Here is a 22,899-nt window from a genome sequence, read left to right on the forward strand (position 1 = left end):
TAATAAAGAAATGCAAATTCCTAAACTTCATCCAAAACTCAAGAAAGGTCTTCATAATCTGTTCATGAACACCCTAATTAAACCTCAGAAATTTTATAAATAGCTCTTGCACAGAAAAGAATAAGCAAGCTTGAGACTGCTATCCCAGGAAAGGATGGCTTGCAAGGTTTGCTCTTGGTTGGCATCTGGTAACTGGCTTTCGAGATGGTTTCCACCATTCCTAGACTGATGAGGGTGGCATACTGTGCCTAAGTTGTTCATATGAACAAAATAATTCATGATGAATCCCTGATTTCCGCTGGACATCTGAAATTCTGATGCATGCTATAAGCAGATAGTGCCTATGGCCTGATTCCAATAAAAGCTCTGGGCTCCTGGGCTCAAATGAACTTCTGTGATAGACAACAGTTCACACATCTGGTAATAAGTCATTGCTAGAGGAAGTAAGCATGTCTTGTGTCACTCTACTGGGAAAGGACCATTGGAAGCTTGAGCCTGGCTTCCTCCAGACTTCATCCTATGTACCGTTTTCCTTTGCTGATTTTGCTCTTCGTCCTTTTGCGGAGTCCTGTGAGTCTTTTTAGTAAATAGTTAAACCTGTGGTGATCTTGGGCACCCTTGACATAATACTTCAATGCATAAAACTACCTTCTGTAGAGTTCAAAGTGTTTCCACACACTTTGTATGTGTGTGTTTGTGTGTGTGTGTATTAGCAACTCTGCAATTGATAACTTTAAGATGACAAAGGCTTAAAGTAAGTCCTGTTAACATTCACAAAATTACTTACTTTCTGGACTACTGGACAAGTAATAGTCAGAATATAATGTACCATTCATTTTCTCAAAGTTCAAATTTGAAATTTCAAATGTAAATATAGAGATTTTTGTTACCTGGTTGTTATTCATTTCATTACTACATGTATACATATTTTTAATTTCCTCAAAATGAAAGAAAACTCATTCTCAAAAAAAAATCCAAATGCAAACTCAAAATAGTTTGTTGTACATCACAATTTATGTAGTGTTCAAAAGGGATATGTTCTTACCATGTGGAGTGATTGTCTGTATAGGCTTGGCTGGAGACCTCACATTCCATATAGTCAAGGTACCATCTGAATGACTGCAAATAAATTGTTTTCCCTCATGATGCCAAGCAACAGAGTGAATAGCCTATATAAGAGGAGTGAAGAATTCCACTTTTAGAAACAACAATCTAAAAACCAAGCTATACACAATCGGTATTATAATTTTCACTTCAAACTTTTTCGTATTTCCTCATTGGCTACGATACTGCCACTGCGCCAAGCTAACGTTTTCATATTTCCTAAGCTGAAGTCAACACATTAACTTTACATTCCACAACCCTCTTTAATGCAAATGAGATTTAATATGGTACTGGCACTATTTTAAATTATTTTTACTTTATTCCTTAAGCCAGCATAAGAATGATATAACAGTGATATGTGAATTATTAATGAGCTCAGAAAAACAATGTATTCTTATAGATTCTTAGAATAAACTATACCTAAACATAAATTACCATGTAATTAACAACCAATATCTCATCAGAAAAACTGGCTGCATTAAACAGAACACTTTTCTTTAAAGATTTTATTTATTTGAGAAAAGGCAGAGTGAAGGGTAGAAGGAAAAGCACACTCCCTACTGAGCTGGGGAGCCTGATGCTGGGCTCCATCGCAGGACCCTGAGATCATGACCTGAGCCGAAGGCAGTTGCTTAATCGACTTAGCCACCCAGGCATCCCTAATCTTTTATTTTAAAGATTTATCAATTTATTTGAGAGAGAGTGAGCGAGCACACAGGAAAAGGGGAGAGGGAGAGAGAATCTCAAGCAGACTCTGTACTGAGTCTGGAGCCCAACATGGGGCCTGATCTTAAAACCCTGAGATCATGACCTAAGCTGTAATGAAGAGTCAGAAGCTTAATTGACTGTGCCCCTCAAGTGCCCCCTAAATAAAAGCTTACAACAGTAAAAAGCTTATTCCAGGGACGCCTGGGTGGCTCAGTTGGTTAAGCAGCTGCCTTCGGCTCAGGTCATGATCCCAGCGTCCTGGGATCGAGTCCCACATCGGGCTCTCTGCTCAGCGGGGAGCCTGCTTCCTCCTCTCTCTCTCTGCCTGCCTCTCTGCCTACTTGTGATCTCTCTCTCTCTCTCTGTCCAATAAATAAATAAAATATACTTTTTAAAAAGTACCATTTAATTTAAAGATGGTATTAAATTATTAACTTTTCCAAAAATAAGTACTAATTACAGGGACCAGTGGTTCACAATTATTTTGGATAACAAAGAGAAACAAATGCCAGAAAATACTCCACGAAAGAATAACCAAATACGAACTTTTGCACTGAAATAAATATACATGATTTTTTCAATTACTTCCGCAATTTTCTAAATACAAATCCAAGTTCATACTAGATACCACTTTTTTCCAATAGCCTCTTTAATACCACTGCATGTAATAACTACACATATGCTATTTATGTTTGTATTATATGTATATATTATCTAAGTATAGTATATTGGTAAGTATATATACTGATACACACTTAAGTAGTACATATGTAGCATTACGTCTATGTATAAAGTATATGTGTATAATATACACCACATACAAACTATATATGTATAAAACATGCAGTTTTACTTTTCTTTAGTCCTTTTCAGAAAACGAAGTAGAAATTTACGTAAACAAAATGGGAAAAGTAAATCTAACTAACCAAACCTGAACACCTTTACAATCGGAAGGTGGGTTAGGAGCAAAACTGAATAATTCATGGGAGACAATATGAGATATGAAGTAGGTAGTAGTATCAACTGGGGTTGAGGAATTTTGTACATAAATTGGCTTATTTTTCCAAGATATGCAATTTCCAGAAGATTCTTAAGAGGTTACTTGATTTTTTAAAAATGGGAGACTACAGATAGAGATGAAGGGAAACAGGAGATATCAAGGATGAAATGGATGGAAACTAACATAATAAATCAGTGACATACAAAAGTTGTAGAGAAACACGATGAATTCAGGGTAGAGAAAAAAATGTCGAGAAAAGGGAGGGAAGATGATATAGCTACTGGCATAAGCCACGGGAGCAGTATATACATATCTAAAAAAATTATTTATAAGATGCAGTATCTGACAAGAAATCTTCACTATATAGCAGTGCATGAGGCAGTTAATGGAATATCAGTGTGACAGTATTCTCATCTGTGAAAATTAAAAGAATAGCATGAGGACTGCCTACTCTGAAACATTTTTTAAAACTGTGATATCTAATTATTTGGCTTTGGCAAAAGTAGTACATATGATGTTTTGTGCTATTCTTACCAATTAAGAGACCATCTTTAAGAATACTTCCTGGAAAGATAACAGGCTAGCTATTTACCTATCAAATTTTACACACACTAACTCAAAATACTGAGGAAATTAGATAAATTCCCTATTTACTTGTTGTGTAAACTGATCAGTATGATTAGAATCATTTCACAGTAAGAGTTGTACGTAAATCTTAGTCCAGCTATTCCTACATTATAAACTGATAAATACTTAGCAGACTGACACCAAAAATAATCCCTTTTCCTCCAGAAAATAAGATCTTAATATTATATTGTAAAGCAGCATTGACTGCTAGTATGATTACTATTCCTAAAACCTTAGAAGATGTCACTGAAATGACAAAAGAAAAAAATTTTATAATACAGATTTTGATTTTAAATTACAATGCTTACAAACATATGGGAAGGAAATACTGAAAACACTACTTTTATTATTCTCATGTTATCGAATAATAAAGTGAATGTTTATAGTATTGGATGAATTATTTTATATATATATATATGTATAATACATCAAATTGTACAACTTTGGTCCTAATATTTTAACTTATTAACATTTTATTATTATTTCCATTGTAGAAGGGATGCAACGTAATATTGTTTAATTGAGTAAGATAATCATAGAATAATATATTTTTGTAAGATGACTGAGTTGGATAGTAAGTGATTTATAGCTTCTCTAAAGATGTTAACAGACATAAATTGAAAACACTGCCATTTCCATTAAAAATAAACCAAAATGAAACTATCTTAGCTATTTTAAGAATCCAAACAAATTATTCATTCTTCTAAGCATTATTTTATCTTTAGGGAGTGTGTGCATGTGAGCGTGTATGTGTGTGTGTGTGTATGTGTGTGTGTGTGTGTGTGTAAGAGAGATAAATAAACAGAAAATAAGCTGTCTTAATAACAGCACCTTTCTAAGCATTGAAAAGACAACCTTAAAGGAGTAAGTGTTTCAATGAGTGTCTATAGGGTGAAATGTAATTTTTAAAAAGCTCTTACTGATTCCAGTATTGTGAGTTACAAACATACTATTTCAATATTCTTTTTTAGAAGACTGACATTCTTAAGATAAATGTACTCACAGGGCTAGCAATGCATAAACTATTTTTTTTTTGTATACCTATATTTCTATCTGTAGCTTCTTAGTCTACCAGGAAAAAACAACATGAAACCAGAATACAAAAGTCACGGATCAACTCCAGACATGACAAAGAATAACCTTTAAAATAGTTTGATAAGTACTAAATTACTCTTAAAACATCAATAATGGTATATTTCATTTCTGCCAACACATTAGTTACTATACTAAGAGTACTAGTATCTTAACACTATTGATAGCCTAAAAGGAATGAAATGTCGTTGAAGAAATAGAATTCTATATAGATTAATATAATTCTATATAGATATTCCATGCAGAAAACATCTGTAGAAAATTAGGAATACTACCCCAAGTACACTCAAAGTCTACCGTTTAGACATAAAACCAGGTGAGTGTGTCAATTTGAAAAGTACTATGGTTACACAAAGCAACAAAAAGCTTAGAGTAAAGATGAATTTCTGCTTCCATTACTCCCACCCATCTAAATCACCTTCAAAAAACCAAATGAACAATTAAAACTGCAGCAAGAACGTTTTTGTATTAGAAATGTTCAAAATTGATATCACAATGCTATTTATTTGCCCCAGTGTGATAAAAATGAATATGACTGAAGTAATACACCACTGATAGGAAGTAAATATTGGGGGAAGGAAGGTGTGGGGTGGTATTTTGTGAAGGTCTTAAAGTTTTAACCTTCACTGGTGAGAATTATAATCTTTTCTTCAATGTCTAAAATTATACACTTGGCAATCTGCATTAAGAATCAAATATAAAGCATTTTTATATGAAATAAGCACATAAAATAGCATGAACTCATGGAAATATAGCCAGAAATTTTCACTCAGTTTACCTTAGAACAAGTCAATTTAGAAGTTAGATCTTACATCCACAGCACTATTATTTAAATGTAGTCACTATGTTACTATTTATTAATGTTTTATGACTTTGCATCTCTACTGGATATGTTTATTAATCTGAAGCTTTCTTATAATTTGTCAGGTTTTGGTATGAAAATAATGAGGCCCTCACAGGATGAAATGGGTAGTATACCCTCCTCCATTTTTGGAAGGAGTTTGGGTACAGTGAGTACTATTTGGTAAAATTTACCAGTAAGCCCTACGAACCTAGAGTTTTCTTCATGGGAAACATTTTCATTAAAAATTCAAATTCTTTAATAGACATAAAGCTACTTAGATTAACTATTTCTCCTAGAAGGAGATAATAGAACTTTCAAAGAATTTGGTGTCTTTCAAGGCATTTGGCCACTTCATTTACAATGAAATCATTGGTATGAAATTGCACATATTTCCTTACCAATCTCTGCATTTCTGTAGAATTCAAGTAATAATCTCCTTTTACATGCCTATTATGGTAATTTGTGTCTTTTCTCTTTTTGTCACTGTGGCTGTTTACCCATTTTATCAATCTCCACAAAATGAGGATTGTACCAATTTTCTCTGTTGTTTTTATGCTATCTATTTCATTGATTGGTTATTTCAATTCCACAGCTTACTCTGGATTTAATTTGCTCTTCTTGTTTCTCATGATGGAAGCTGAGGCCATTGATTTGAGACACTTCTTGTTTCCTAACATTAACAATGTTTTACTGAATCTCTAGCAGCATTTCATGGACTTTAATATGTTTCTATTTTTACCTTTTTCTTTTCAGTGTAAAATAGTTTCTCATTTTTTGTTTCTTCTTTGATCCATGGGTCATTTTAAAGTATATTGTTTCACTTTCAAATATTTGTAGTTTTTTCATCTATCTTATTATTTTTAATTCTATTAGAGTAAATGAATATGATTTTAATGATTTCAATATTTCTAAAATTATGATTGATTTTATGGCACAAACTATGTTCTGTTTTGGTGAATATTTTATGTGTCCTTGAAAAGAATGGTGTTCTGGTGTTGAGGAGCACACCTGGCTATCTCCTTTGTTGATACTAATACAGCCATTTCAGCACTCTTGTAATTTGGTGCTAACATTACTTTTCCATCTTTTTGCTAACACTTCTGGGTCTTTACATTTAAAGTGGGTTTTTAATAGTGTAGAGTTTGATCTTCCTTTGTGATCTAATTTGACAATCTTTGCCATTTATTTCGGGATATTCAAAGGACTGCATTTAATATGATTACTGACATAGCTGGGTCTAAATCTGTTGCTCTGTTATTTTTTTTTCTATTTCCCCCATCTGTTCTTTGTTCCTCCTTTTCTCTTCTGTCTCCTTTTGGATTAAAAATTTTTTAAATTTCATTTTATATTCCTCTTTGGCTTAACTATCTAGGTTACTGTTGTTGCACTGGTATTTCCTTTAGTATTTATAGCATGTATCTTTATCCTATCAAACTTCACCTTCAAGTAATATCGTAACACTGCAGGTAGAATATAATAACTTGCAAAAAGATTCTGTCTCCTGACCTTTGTGCTACTGTCATCTGCATTTTATTTCTGCATGTCAGAAATCCTACAAAGCATTTTTATCATTTTTGACTTGCATAATAACCTCTTAAAGAGAATAAAAAAATTTAAAAACTTCTATATCTACCTACATATCTACCATTTCTGGTATCCTTTATTCCTTTGAGTAGACCCATATTTCCATTAATATCACTTGCTGTTGCATGAAAAACTTTTGAGTATGTCTTGCAGTGAAGGTCTGTAAGTGATGAATTCTTTGAGTTTTTGATGTGTGTAAAGCATTTTCCTTTTGTTTTGAAAAGATAGCTTTGCTGAATATAAAATGCTAGGTTGACAATTTTTTCTTTCAGTACTATAAAGGTATTGTTCTACTGTGTTCTGGCTTGCACTGTTTGTAAGGAAACCATTGTTCCTCGGTATTAAATGTGTTCCCTTCCCACAACTTCTGGTTGCCTTTAAGATGTCCTGTACCACTAATTCTAGTTTTAAGCAACTGAAATATGTGCTTTTACATAGCTTTCTTTCATTTTCCTTCTGCTTTCAGTTCACAGAACTTCTGGGATATCTATATCTATTATAGGGTTTGTAGTTGACATCAAATTTGGAAATATCTGCATCATTATTTCTTCAAATACACTTTCTGTCCATGCTCCTTCTTCTGGAACTATTACACATAGATTAGTCTGCTTGAAGTTGAAGCACAGTTCACTGATATTCTGCTCCTTATCTCCCATCTTTCATATTGAGCAGTTTCACTGCTGTATCTTCACGTTCATTATCTTCTCTTCTGCAAGATCAAATCTTTTGGTAAACCAATCCAGAGTATTTTTTTTATCTCAGACATTTTCTTTTTTTCATCTCTAGAAGTTCCACTTAGGACAAGAAGAATTGAAAAATTCTTTTCAACATGTTTATACTTTCACTTACCTCCTGTAGCACATAGAACCTATTTAGTAACATTTGTTTTAATATCCTTGCCTACTAAATCTATCACCTGTGCCATTTCAGAGTCTGATTCTAATGACTGAATTCTCTTCATTTTGCATTATACTTTCTGGCTTCTTTCTATGCCTCAGATTTTTATTTGGATGCTAACTACTGTGAAATTTATGGTGGGTTATTATTATATCCCTTATAATATTTGTTGAGCTTTTTTGAGTAGTTATGTTATTTGAAAACAGTTTAGACTTCTCAAGTCTTGATTTTAAGCTTTGTTAGGCCCTCCAGATGTGTCTTTGGGATTAGTGTAGCCCCACTACTGAGGTAATACCTTTTGAGTACTTTTCCTGATGTTCTGTGCGTTACAAGATTTCTCCACTCTGTTACTAATGTAATCTATTCTTGGCCCTGTGTGCTACTACAATTGTTTTGCCTATTCCTTTTTGATGGATCTTTTCTAAGCCTCACAGTCACACACTAATCAGTATTTACCTTAAAACTCAGGGTAGGGTGTTCCCTGTACACTTCTCTTTCTCTACGTAGTTCACTACCCTTTGGTAGCTTGTCTTAGCTACAAACACTTCAGCTTCCCCCAAATTCCCAATTCTGTTTCCTTAGTTCAGAGCAACTGTGGAGTTCCCACCTAGGTTTCCTCTTTATGTACTGAGACCTGGAAAATCTCTGGGCCATAAGCTAAGGCAACTAAATGGCTCCCCTTGTTTGTTTCCTCTCTAAGGAATCACTGTTCTTACTACTTGCTATCTAATTTCTAAAAATACATGAAATTATTTTTTGTTTCATGTATTTTTCCAAGTATTTGTTTAAGGCAAGAGGGTAAATCCAGTCACTGTGACTCTATAATGGCTAAAACCAAGATCACTATCTATATTCATAAGAAGCAAAACAAAAAAAAAAAAAAGGTGAATTTTTAAAATCTGCTCTGATTTTAGTTTAAAAAATAGATTTACAGGACAAAACTTCCAATGAGATTAAAAGAGACCTTTATTAAAAATGTTCTTTGTTTAACAAGATGGGATTGGGAGGGAGACAAACCATAAGTGACTCTTAATCTCACAAAACAAACTGAGGGTTGCTGGGGGTGGGGGGTTGGGAGAAGGGGGGTGGGATTATGGATATTGGGGAGGCTTTGTGCTTTGGTGAGTGCTGTGAAGTGTGTAAACCTGGCGATTCACAGACCTGTACCCCTGGGGATAAAAATATATGTTTATAAAAAATAAAAAATTTTTAAAAAATGTTCTTTTTTATATTTTTAGGATCTTGATTAGTGAACCACAGTGCTTACTAACTAAAAACTTTGAAAATAAAAAGCATGATAAAACACAAAACAAAAAGTATGCAGCTATGAAAACAAAGGAAATTCTTTTAGCCATGCTTACAAAGACCACATACAAACATTTATGAAGTATTCCAAGTATTATTATAGTTACTCAATATAATCTGCTGTTTTAAGTAACTGAACGCATCGATATGAAGACATGACATATTTTGTCTTAAAAATAAGCAAAACCACTTATACATTTCCTAGCTCTATTCATTGAATTAGAAATTGTGACCCTGCTAATCCTCAGATTATAGTTACTAGATATCATTTCACACTGAAAGAAGCCACATTTCATAAGAAAAAAATTTTATTCTAGGTTAGAAACAAAAATATACAAGATTAATAGTTAATACCTTTTTGTAACATAAAGCAGGGAAGCTATCTAAGACTATTATCAAAAAAGAACTCAGGAACCAAAAGGAGGTGGTTCATGACCAAAATGGGAGAATTTGAAAATCAAAAAGGACAATAACGTCAGTGTATTGAAGTGCATCAAATATGTTTAAATCTTTAAGTATATAGTGAAACTAAAAGGAAGAACAGATTGGTCACCACTGGGATCATTACAGAACCCCTTTAGAATAAATACTGAAATAAAAGATAAGAATCATTTATGCTTTCCTTTATTAACTATACTACTATTTAACCAAATAGTAGGTGAGAAGTTTCTCTTTACACTAAAGTGCCTGAGCTAAGAAAAGAGAAGGAATTACAGAATTAGAACATCTTCATTTTGCAACCTGTATGTATTAATAAATCTAGGCTTTGAACAGCACTGGGTGCTAACCTCACAGACACTAACACTCCAACTGACAGAAGGGCATCAGCATCATTTAAGAAGAAAGCTGGCTAAAAATGAAAAATGAACCTGAATTTGGTCAAGACTCAGTAACCTATCTATTTTATAGGAAACCTAAGGGGGAGTAAAAAAAAAATAAAATGTTAAACACAAGTGTTAAGCCCTAGATTTTTCTAGAACATGAGAACATTTTTTCTGGAATCAGAAAAATCTAGTCTTTGAGAAACTATCTTCAGTGAATACATGGCCAAAAGGAAGAAATGAAATAAGAAAGGGAAAGCAAAGAGTAAGAGGAGTGGCCTACAGTTTAAAAGAAACACAGAAGACATTAATCAATCACAGTTAATCTCTATTTGGATCTTAAAGCAAGCAAAACTATAACTGTCTACAGTATACTATCAGTTGTCTATAATACAGAAATAGGATTTATTTAGGATACATTTATTAATTTGCTTATAGATGACAGAATACCTCTAGAAGAATACATGAGAATCTGGTCACATGGGTACCAGAATTAAGGGGATTAGATGGCCAAATAACAGGAATGGAAAAGAGATTGTTTTTAAATCATTTGAGATACGGGATTATCTATTTTATTTATGTGTGTGTGTGTGTGTGTGTGTGTGTGTGTTACTGCAATTACAAAGGTTGCCTCAACTAAAATCACCAATTAAGTTCTTAAAGAATCTATTCTGAATTAGAAAAATGACAAGAATAATATTTGATTAGTAAAAATAGTATTACCTCATCATACGTGTATCTGTAGTCGGCTTTCTTTGATTTGAGGTCCCATAACACCACTGTTCCTGATTCAAAGCCAATCAAAAGCTGTAATAAAAGACAATTTCACATGACCTAGGAATGACATTATGTGAAACATTTATATGCTGACAATAAAGATAACTATTATCATTTGTATCTTCAAGGATAAAGTTATAATTAATTAAACATCTGCACTGACAATCACATGAATGACAAATGAGAATAGTGCACTGCATATTTATATGCCTTTGATGATTATGGACTTAACTTATATAGCTAATTATTGAGAAAGAAAATAGTAACATTTTGAAGTCCTGAGTGTATATTTTCATTAATATAACATAATAAATTAAAATAAAAATTAACATTTGTATGTGCTTTAAAGTTTACAAACTTTCCTAAGGTAAACATTATCAGGCAATGTCATTGACTCATCTATTGAAAAGCTCCAAATTATATCTAGCCTAGATCCTTCTCATAAGGTTCAGACTCTTACTTCCAGTGGTGACAGTGAAGTTATCCTCTTTGACCAATCCTACTAATTTTTCCAATGTTGTTTTAGCTATCATTTCCTTTAAAAAGCCTTCCCTGACCTACCAAATATAAATCAATCCCATTTCTATGTGTTCCAACAGCACTGTGTACATTTTTTAATCTGAAGGGTCACTACACAATAATGGCCTTTTCCTTAGCAGAATTCTCTTATTGACTATAACACTAGTTTATTTAGGCAAGGATTCTTCTTATATTGTTCACCACTACCATAAGGCACAGAGCTTGACTGATATGTTGTAGGTACTTAATATGTTTTTTTGTGAATGAATATCTAACCTCTACTGCCCACAAATCTCCACCTTGACATTTTTCAAATCTCAATATCCCCTTTGCTTGAAACCTCCTATTCTTTTATTCACTGAGTGATCTATTCATTTTTTAAGTCCCAATTTAGTATTGCTCCCTTGGGTTAGCCAGCCCCCAATTCTTCTAGATAGATTAAGATCCTCCTTCTCCTATTTTAGCACATGCATTTTCACCTATATGTCTCTAATATCCTGCCTAGTACACAGGAGATGCTCAATAAATGTTTATTTCGTGAATACATATATGATTAGTAGGTAGCCAATACTTCTTCATGTAATCTGGGGATATGAACATAGTTAGGGCAGATCTAGGTGTTTTGTTGTTTTTTTTTTAAGATTTCCATTTATTTGAGAGAGAGCCAGAGAGAGAACATGAGCAGAGGGGAAGGACAGAGGCAGAAGCAGACTCCCCACTAAATAGGGAGCCAGATGTGGGGCTTAATCATCTTGTCCTGAGCCAAAGACAGACCCTTAACCACTGAACCACCCAGGTATCCCCAAACCCAGTAATTTTAATAAAATAGCAATTTAGTGGAGTTCAGACTACAGGGATACTTGGAGGGGCAATAACTGAAGCTAACAAAACTCTCCTCACCTTTGTAGGAAGTACAGTTAATTTTGCTACATAAATTGTTCTTGCCTAGGCAATGTGACATATATACTCCTAGGAAAAACTGGTATTTGTTTCCTTTATCTTTTCCTAGTCCTTCTAAATATCTTAGACATGTGACTAACTGAGCACTGGATTGGCTCAGGGCACAGGTCACTTAAGCTCTAGTCTTAAACATCTGTTACTTAGAAGCCATGTAACATTAAGGAAATAATTTTACCCATCCAGATCTTAATAACAAGAGGGTTATAGTAAGTTTTAACCCCCTTCAGCCAGCTCTAACATCCTAAGAATGTTAGAAATCTATGCTAACAGGTTAGGCTTTAATCCACATAACCTCTAAGTATTAAAAAATCAAAAAGCTAACTTAAAGACATAGTATTTATTCTCACTAGAATCTTTCATAACTCAGAGATACTAATTGGTATTCTGCTGGCTAGTTTCCTTTTATTTTTTATTTCATAAAAGCATTAATGGGCATGCTGAATATGAATTAACTCTCTACATCAATAACTCTGGGAATGAAATCAGAAGAATCAGTATTCAAAATCCCAGCTTCACTGATATCTAGCTTTGTACCTCTGGAACACAAAATCGCATGAAGTCTTTGCCTTGTCATCTGTAAATTAGGGAAGATAACTAACTTAAAAATTGTTAAGATGATAGAATAAAATAGTGCATATAAAGTAGAAAGCACAGTGCCCAAAACAAAGGAGAATTCAGTAAGTGGTAGTTATTACTGTTATCATCATAAGTAATTTTACACTAATACCTAACTTCCTTCACTAAAACCTTTGCTTAATGTGGTGGCGTCTACCATAAGGTTAGTTTTGGAGGAAGCTGCCCTGTCACTTTATACCTTTCTTTAGCAACACAGTGTCACAGAGATCTTTGGAAAACAGTAGAGTCACTGATATAAAGTGGATTTTTCTATTAGAAATCAAAGGTTAGACAATATTATCTATTCTAGTACCTTAGTATTTCAAAAATGTTTGAGTGAGTTTAACTCCGGAAACTAAGGAGAATAACATAATACCAGGTTTCAAAAAAATGAGGATAATAATAAGCATTATACAAAATTTATTTATACAATAAATTAAGTATACACTAAGGCATTATTATTTATATGTTGGGTACTATGGGAAACATAAACCTTCATAAATATTTTCTCTATGCTTTTGGGGGTCTTTCAAGTTCAGGGGAAGTGAGATATGCACATATTTCTAATACATGGCAATATGTGGCAAATACTATAAAACTTGTACAACTAAGGTGTTAATGAATTTGGAAGTGAAAGAAAGCATTTTTAGTCAGGATTATCAGCAAAGATATCATGAAAGAAATACATTTAATCTGAGTTTCATAATGTGGGTAGGTATTCAGCAAAGAGAGAATAGTGGGAAAGCATTTCAAACAGAGGGAGACTCACATAAAGGAGCCATAGAGGCATTAATGAGCAGCTCAAATATAGAAAATAACTACTTCAGCACAGCATTCTGATAAAGATATTCTGAAAGACAATAAAACCTAGGGCTATGTTTTAAGGAAATTTATTTTGTAAGCTACTGTAGAACCACTGAAAACTTTTTTTAACAGGAGAGCAATAATATTAAAATGGCATTATAAGAAGATTGATGTGGAAGTGGCTCATCAATGGGTTGGAACACCTTGAACGTTAGTAGTCATAAGACTGAATAGAAAAGAGACACTGCATAGAAAGGACTGAAATGACTTATCTACTGAATCCGGGTAGAAGGGAGGGAAGTTTTCAATTCTCTTGCCATGCCTCCCACCAGAAGTCTTGGCTTCTATACAAGAACTTTGTAGCAAGGAAAATGGAGTGGAGGTATGTACAGGCTACTGTAACTTGCTCTGTGTGAAGTTTCCCTCAAAACATGCATTTGTATGATTACAAGCTAACTCCAAACAGTATAGCTATCCTTTTATTTTCCTACCGGCAAATAACAGAATAGTGTTCACATACAGGCTAGACCATTCCCACCAACTGAGGGAAGAAAAAAACCTCTACAAAATCTAGAAATTTCATTTCACTGACTTCTGATAGTGATAAACATCCTGGTGTTTATGTAGGCTAATATCATAAAATTATATAAGTAGAGAAATATCATTAAATAGAACTACTTAAGAGATTGAATTAGTAAAGAGATTCATGGAAAAGGCAATTTTATTATTATTTTTTTTTCTACATTAATGGTTCAGATTTATTTTATCCATACTTCTTTTTTGTAATTTATTTTTTATTTATTTTCAGCATAACAGTATTCATTATTTTTTCACCACACCCAGTGCTCCATGCAATCTGTGCCCTCTATAATACCCACCACCTGGTACCCCAACTTCCCACCACCCCCCGCCACTTCAAACCCCTCAGATTGTTTTTCAGAGCCCGTAGTCTCTCATGGTTCACCTCCCCTTCCAATTTCTCCCAACTCACTTCTCCTCTCTAACTCCCCATGGCTTCCATGCTATTTGTTATGCTCCACAAATAAGTGAAACCATATGATAATTGACTCTCTCTGCTTGACTTACTTCACTCGGCATAATCTCTATTTTTAAGTGTATTAACAAGTCTAAACAACAATTAGATACTGACTATATGAAACTGGTTTGAATATAAAAAATGAAGTACTATTTAAAAAATATATAATTAATCTAGGCTATCTAAGAAGAAAATTTTAAGGGAGATGAGATATAGACAACTCTAACATAAGGCATTATGTGATAAATATTACAAAAATTGTATAAAGGTTGAAAATAATTCAAAACCAAAAGAAAACAGTTTTTGCCAGGATTACCAGAAAATATTAATAAACTAAAAATAAACTAATAACTTTATAAGTAATTATTAAATTTTATCTGTCTTAGGGGCTTTTGTTCTTTAAATTGTAAATTATTCTAAATATTTCACTTGTTCTTCATAATATATAAATAAACCAGTACACGTCTTTGACATACAACTTTTGCTAGAAATCTCAATTTTGCCAAGTAAATGTATGTGATACTAGAACACTTTATTTTTAAAAAATACCCAAATCCATGCATTTAATAAATATGTATTTTTAGAAAAAAAATTCTACCTTTCCTTCATCCATTGGGTTATCGCTTATATGGACAACTGGTCCTGGATGAGATTTAGATGACCTAAAACAGAACAGTAAGTTTTTTTCTCAATTAAATATTTCTTTTTTTTTTTAATATAATTTTTTATTTTTTATAAACATATATTTTTATCCCCAGGGGTACAGGTCTGTGAATCACCAGGTTTAGACACTTCACAGCACTCACCAAAGCACATACCCTCCCCAATGTCCATAATACCACCCCCTTCTCCCAAACCCCCTCCCCCCAGCAACCCTCAGTTTGTTTTGTGAGATTAAGAGTCACTTATGGTTTGTCTCCCTCCCAATCCCATCTTCTTTCATTTATTCTTCTCGTACCCACTTAAGCCCCCATGTTGCAACACCACTTCCTCATATCAGGGAGATCATATGATAGTTGTCTTTCTCCGCCTGACTTACGCCTGACTTTCAATTAAATATTTCAATACAACTATATATTCATCACAATGAAAACAATGAATGAAAAATAAATATATATTTACTAAGGAGGAAAACAATTCAGTAAGTGATGTATAAGAGATGTATAGTTCTTAATATGGATTAAGATAGGACTCAGAAGAAAAATATGGATAGGGGTTAAATACATGGGTTAAATATATGATAAGGATCAGGGAGTGCATTTGTGATGAATACTGGGTATTGCATGGAAGTGCTGAAACACCATATTGTTTTGTACCCCTGAAACTAATATTATACTGTATGTTACCTAATTGGAATTTAAATAAAAACTGAAAAAAAAAAAGAAAAAAAAGGGAATGGAAAGAAAAACAGTGACACTGATACAAGTCAGCAAAATTTATAAGTATACTTTCTATATAAGAGAGAATCTTCAATTAAGGATTTTAGCACACACATAAAAAAAACCCTATTCTCATGGTATAATCCTCAAAATTAATACTTTTAAATTAATATTATTAATTAATATTTTAATTAATCATCTAAAATTTTGCTATCTTATTTTACTCAACTCTAGCCTCCAAATGGGGCATCTCATCCAGTTTCATAGTTCACATGAAAAATAGAAAAAATTCTATTGTGTTTTTTAAAAAGTCAACAAAAATAATGCTACTGTACTTGGTCAAAGAAAAAAAAGTCATACAGCTAAGAATGGAGCTGAACTTATGCCCACACAGTAGGAATAAGCACCTCCCTATTCATAAATTCCGAGGGCTGAGACACCAGTCCAGTTGATGAGAGATCTTTGTGAAACCATAAAGACATCTGCACTAAGCCTACCCACTAGATATCATGATCAATTCACAGAACAGAGAGCAAAACCCACACCTTATACTAAGGGAGTGAGATATGATAACATCCTTGTCACAGGAAAGAAAACCAAGTTTAATACACTATCACAGGTGCACCAAGACATTACTGAAGAGAGATGCTACCAATTTATCTTTAATGTCAAATCCTGTGGAATGAAACAACACAGAACTATTTATTTTAAAAAAAAAAAAAAAAACATTGAAAATTAACCTTGCCAAAATCCTTAAATTTTGATTTTTATGTCTAAATAATATAAGAAATAACTTGCGGTAAGATATAAAGATGAGATTTTAACACTGAGTGCAAAGTTGGTGCTAAGGATCCTTACAGCCTTACAGCTCAACCATGTTCTTGATATTAAAACAATTATTATATCACAATTAGGGGAAATTAACTGTCAAATTCTGTATTTATTACACTGCAAACATTTACATTATATTTGTCAATTAAATCATATCAAGTTTAGATCAATGTTTTCTAATCATTGGAGGCAACCCAATGGGGTATGAGCAGCATTTGAAAGAAAAATAACCAGAAGATAAAAACACAGGGAAAACAAAACAAAACCTGGAGTGTTTTTCACCTAAGAATTATTTCATTGAACTTGTGCTACAGCTTGTACAGACATACACATGTCATATATGCATATGTTCTTCTATCTATAAAGACTTAAACTTACAAACTGCTAATAACAATTAGAAAAGGTTAATAAACTGTGTTTAATATCAAGAATGTCTGACATATTTAATTCCATATGGATTTACGAACTAGCTATTATACAAAGATATCATATATGGTACTGACACTTTCAGACATGGAATATGTGCTCAAACTCACAGTTCAATGGCTTTATTCCACATAATGACGTAGCCTGAGAGTGTGAAGGACTCCACATTGACAATATGTATATTACCTCGCTCAGTGCCCACATAGAGCCACTTACTCTGGAAAGGCAGATGGCAAAATGTAACCCTGCAAGAGAAAGTATATCCAAAAAGGTAATTAGAAAAATGTCTGTAAATTTTATTAATTGCATTTGAGGGTTAATCATGATATATAATTTAGGAAAGGTAAAAATGACATACAACCAGATTTACATACTCATTGTGATTAATTTTTAATATGCAAACTTAACTTATATGTCAAACATAAGACCCTACAGTAAATAGACAGCATGGCTTGACAGAAAGATGAGCTTTAAAGTTAGCATTTCAAATCTATGTCAGTCATTGTGCTACTTAGGCACATCACAATTTTTTTTCATTTTTTAATGTAAATTCAATCTGCCAACATTCAGTACCTCATTAGTTTCAGATTTAGTGTTCAATGATTCATCAGTTATGTATAACACCCAGTGCTCATCACACCATGAGGCACATCACAAATTTAACCATTAAGCCACAAACTATGAGTCTAAGACTGACCCCAAAGTATTATTACATTTCTTCGGAGTTATTAAACACACTAATCTTTCTCATCACTTGTACCTACTATCCCTTCCAGACAAAATGCTCCTCCAGTTGGTATTTTTCTTCTATTCAAGATTCAGTTCAAATACCACCTTTATTCAAACTGAAATCCCAATACTTTGCATCTCTATTAGGCTAGACTTTTAAGACAGGTAGGATCTACCTTCCTCACTAACTTGTAAGCCTCAGGGAGGGCAGAGATCCTCCACACTGAGGCTTAGATAACTATCTCTTCCTATGTCATGATGATATGATAGGCCTGGATTAACAAATTATAATTTACATGCATGTATTAAATTTTATTATCATTCCAAAAGTTTCAAACACTTTCTATTTTTAGCTCATTTGACTTCATAATCAAAAATGGACATTATTGGGCGCCTGGGTGGCTCAGTGGGTTAAGCCGCTGCCTTCGGCTCAGGTCATGATCCCAGGGTCCTGGGATCGAGTCCCGCATCGGGCTCTCTGCTCAGCAAGGAACCTGTTTCCTCCTCTCTCTCTCTCTGCCTGCCTCTCTGCCTACTTGTGATCTCTCTCTGTCAAATAAATAAATAAAATATTAAAAAAAAAAAAAGTTTAAAAAAAATGGACATTATCTTGTTCTTTTTGCAGCACTTATTTTTAGTAAAAAAAATCAGTATATTATGAAATTATATCATGGTCTTTCTTTTCAGACAACCTATCATGTCTCTCAAAATATACTACTTAAAATTCCCATAGCACAGCACTTCAAATACTGCACAATCATAACCAGTGCTAGACTGTCAATACGGACACTAGGTTTTAGGCAAGATATAGTAATAAACACAGTGTTGTTATTCCCATTACCACAATTTCATTACAGAAAATTTTCAAGATGAAAATACTTATCAAATAAATGTACATGCAACTCATGTTCTATTTCCTCAAGGGAATGTTCATTTAGATAATTAAGGTTCATTATCTGTATTTTTTTGTTAAGGGTTTTATATAGGAACAGGTCGTCTTTCTAAGGGATTTATATAAATTTAACTAAAGCAGAGAAATGTCTACTGAATCAAAAAAACATTTTATAGTACCCTTTTACTTCACACAGCAGTAAGTCCAAAATATCTTTCTGAAAACTCTAGGGCGATAGGGGTTTCAGAATTCTAAATTTTCCAAATTTTTTTTTCTTTTAAAGATTTTATTTATTTATTTGACAGAGAGAGATCACAAGTAGGCAGAGTGGCAGGCAGAGAGAGAGGGGGATGCAGGCTCCCTGCCGAGCAGAGAGCCTGATGTGGGGCTTGATCCCAGGACCCTGAGATCATGACCTGAGCTGAAGGCAGAGGCTTAACCCACTGAGCCACCCAGGCGCCCCTGAATTTTCCAAATTGTAAAGAAGTACATAATGCAAGCTATGCATATCACCTAAAATGGGAGTAGTATCTCATAAATGCATTATATATCCTAAAGTATAATTGTGGCAGTCTTTTTTCTAACTGAGATATAATTTTCATGTAATACTATATTAGTTTCAAATGTGCACCATAATGATTCAATATGTGTATATATGGCAATATGATCACAATAAATCTAGTTGAAATATCCATCACCATATAGTTTTATTTTTCTTGTAATTAGGACTTTTAAGATCTTCTACTCCTCTAGCAACTCTCAAATATAAAATATAGTATTTTTATTAACTATAGTCACTGGCAGTTTCTTAAGAAGTTAAACATAAAAATACGCTATGATGGATCCATTCCATTCTTAGGCACTGACCCAAGGAAAAGAAAAGAAAAACATAGCTCTATACAAGACTTATACACATATGTTCCATAACAGCTTTATAATAGCCAAAAACTGGAAACAATCCAAGTATCCAAATGTCCATCAACAGGTAAATAGATGAACAATTGTTATGTACCTATAACAAGATACTATTTAATAGTAAAAAGGAATAAACTACTAATATGTGCATAAACACTGATGAATCTCAAAAGTCCTTATCATGAGGGGGAAAAGCCAGATAAAAATACATACTGTATAATTCTATTTATATATAATTTATATGCAATAGGAAATGCAAACAAATCTATTTTAACAGAAAGCAGATCATGGTTACCTGGAGATTGTGGAGATGGAAGTTAGAAACAGAACAGGGGAGGGATAACCACAAGGAAACATTTTGGGGTGATTTGTATGTTTGTTACCTTGATTATGATGACAGTTTCGTGAGTATATATATGTGTGAAAATGTATCAAATTGACACTTTAAGTATGTACAGCTTATTGTAGGTAAATTATACCCTCAATAAAGCTGTTTTAAAATTTTGTGTTTTCAGAGATTTGTGGATTTAGCGATTATGAAAAAAGAATGTGATTTTCTGATAATATGTAGGCATAAGCTCTGGAATTAGACTGCCTATATTCAATTTCCAGCTCTGTCGCTCATGAGCCTGAGAATTTAGGTAAACCACTCAATCTCTCAGAGCCTCAGTTTCAAAGCAGTAAAGGACATCTACCCTGACAGTGTTCCACTGAGGATCAAATAAGACTTAAAATGGCCCCTGAAACAGATAAGTGTTCAACAAATGTTAGCAAATTATTACTAAGTGATAGTCTACCAACTAGAAGTTCAAGGCAAATTTTAACTATCTGAAGTACATAAAAGAGCAACAACAAACCAGGTATAAAATGTGTGATAAACTAGAACATGAATAGAGCAAAACGTCTTGAAAATTGGAAAATAATTTTAACATAAATAAGCCAAAATAATGACCAGATAACAACAAAAACAAAATCAGAAACACCCAACTTCTGGATATGTTCCACTACTTTGCAATTCTTCTTTATTCTTCACGGCTACAAAGCAGTAGTTACTGACTTAACACAATTACATGACCCATCTTTGACTTTAATTCTTACAAAATTATTTACATAATATGCTTCAAATACTTAAACTTATACTTTAACAGTAGAGATTCTGGATATAGTCATATAATATTTTTTTAATATAATTTTTTATTTTTTATAAACATATATTTTTATCCCCAGGGGTACAGGTCTGTGAATCACCAGGTTTAGACACTTCACAGCACTCACCAAAGCACATACCCTCCCCAATGTCCATAATACCACCCCCTTCTCCCAAACCCCCTCCCCCCAGCAACCCCCAGTTTGTTTTGTGAGATTAAGAGTCACTTATGGTTTGTCTCCCTCCCAATCCCATCTTCTATTTCCAGTACAACAGCATACTGTAGTTTTTTCTCAAATATTTAAGGGAACGAAGTAAGAATAAATTTTTCAATGTTCAGCAAAATATCTGGAACTTTCCCATAGATTCACTTTTTCAATATTAGCTGCCATCATAAGTTTTTTCTCAATTATAAAACCAACTTATATAGCTGAAAAATTTAAAGCATCTTTGTTCTGTGGAAGTGAAAACAAACTACTATTTAACATTTGAAGAAGGAACTTAATTAAAATTTTCATTTAATATCCATCACCAAGACTTTAACATGGTCCATAGAATGAGTCTTTTATAGAAATAACGGGAAAATTACTCTGCTCCATAACTATCTTCATTATTTGACTCAGTTAAAGGAGGGGGAAGTCAAATGTTTTTATTACAATTGAAAATTTCTTAAATAGCAAATTCTGAACAAATGAGAATAGAAATAGTAAGAAAACTAAAATTCCATATTGCAACCAAATAAAACACCATGCCATTGATTTAGGAAAATGCCAATAAGAAAATGTGGTCCCCCAAGACAAACTACTAGAAAAGCAACTCAATCAACATGACCTACTAAGAAGTGAAAGATTATATATTTGTGGGCAATTTAATCAGTCACCAAAATATAAAACTGGTTGTTGAGACAAACTGGACTTATTATACATATTTAATGGGCTCTTTTAGTATTTGTTATACAAAATGACTATATTTCATTGTTTAATAAAATAAAAATCTAGGGTCCCTGGGTGGCTCAATCAGTTAAGTGTCTTCCTTTGGCTCAGGTCATGATCTCAGAGTTCTGGGATCGAAGCCTGTGTCCAGCTCCCTGGCAGATGGGAGTCTGTTTGTCTCTCTGCACCCCCTTACTCATGCTGGTACACTCACCCTCTCTCAGGTAAATTAAATCTTTAAAAAAAATTAGCTTTCTTTGTTGAAAGTTTAAAGAAGACTTAAAGCATAACTGTTCAGGCTTTAAAGTAATAAATTGATGAAAAGATTGTATTATTGTCACACTGATTGGAGCACTTAAAACTATACAGATACACACATATGTATGTATACATATATATGTGTGTGTGTATGCATATCTAGATGTATATATATGTATACATGTATATGTGTGCATTGCGTATATGTGTAGACAAAGAGATTTGTTGTTTATGATTCTATGAAAGTGATCCCATAATAGAAAGCTAGTATTTTTCAGTAAAAGCAGTCATGAAACAAGTGGCACAAAATAGCCATGAGACAAAGAGGTTTCTTGAAGAGTTTAGATCAACAGATGCAAACACTGAAAATAGTTTCAACAATGAAGTAAATTATCACTATACTACTACAGTAATATCCCCCAAGAGATCTCCTTTCCCTCCCTGAATCCACTCCCTTGTACAGTCTCTCCCAACACTGATTCTAGGATCTTATGACTTGCATTGGCCACTGAGACATTAGCAGCTCTGCCACAAGCAAAGATTTGAAAAGCACTTGCACACTGGGGCTTGTTCTCTTTCTTATGCTTTTAGAACCCAGGAACCATATGATGAAGCCCAAACTAACCTGTTGGGAGACTCTGGCCCAGCCCACAGCCAGTATCAACCAACAGACATGGAAGGAAAACTACAGATCATC

The 22,899-nt window shown here is 33.4% G+C and overlaps 1 protein-coding gene across 5 annotated transcripts in view; it reads right to left on the minus strand.

Annotated features, from left to right (window-relative positions):
• STXBP5 (syntaxin binding protein 5) overlaps positions 1–22,899 on the minus strand; it is a 178,254-nt gene that overhangs the window by 110,903 nt on the left and 44,452 nt on the right. For all 5 annotated transcript variants that reach the window (XM_059177310.1, XM_059177307.1, XM_059177309.1 and 2 more), the window contains exons 5-8: positions 17,440–17,574; positions 15,292–15,355; positions 10,706–10,789; positions 1,046–1,169 (exon numbers count right to left, since the gene is read on the minus strand). In XM_059177310.1, the coding sequence (XP_059033293.1) occupies positions 1,046–1,169; positions 10,706–10,789; positions 15,292–15,355; positions 17,440–17,574 (407 nt within the window). The remainder of the gene's footprint in view (positions 1–1,045; positions 1,170–10,705; positions 10,790–15,291; positions 15,356–17,439; positions 17,575–22,899) is intronic.

The sequence above is a fragment of the Mustela lutreola genome, chromosome 6 (genome assembly GCF_030435805.1).
Source record: "Mustela lutreola isolate mMusLut2 chromosome 6, mMusLut2.pri, whole genome shotgun sequence".
NCBI classification, from domain to species: Eukaryota; Metazoa; Chordata; class Mammalia; order Carnivora; family Mustelidae; genus Mustela; species Mustela lutreola.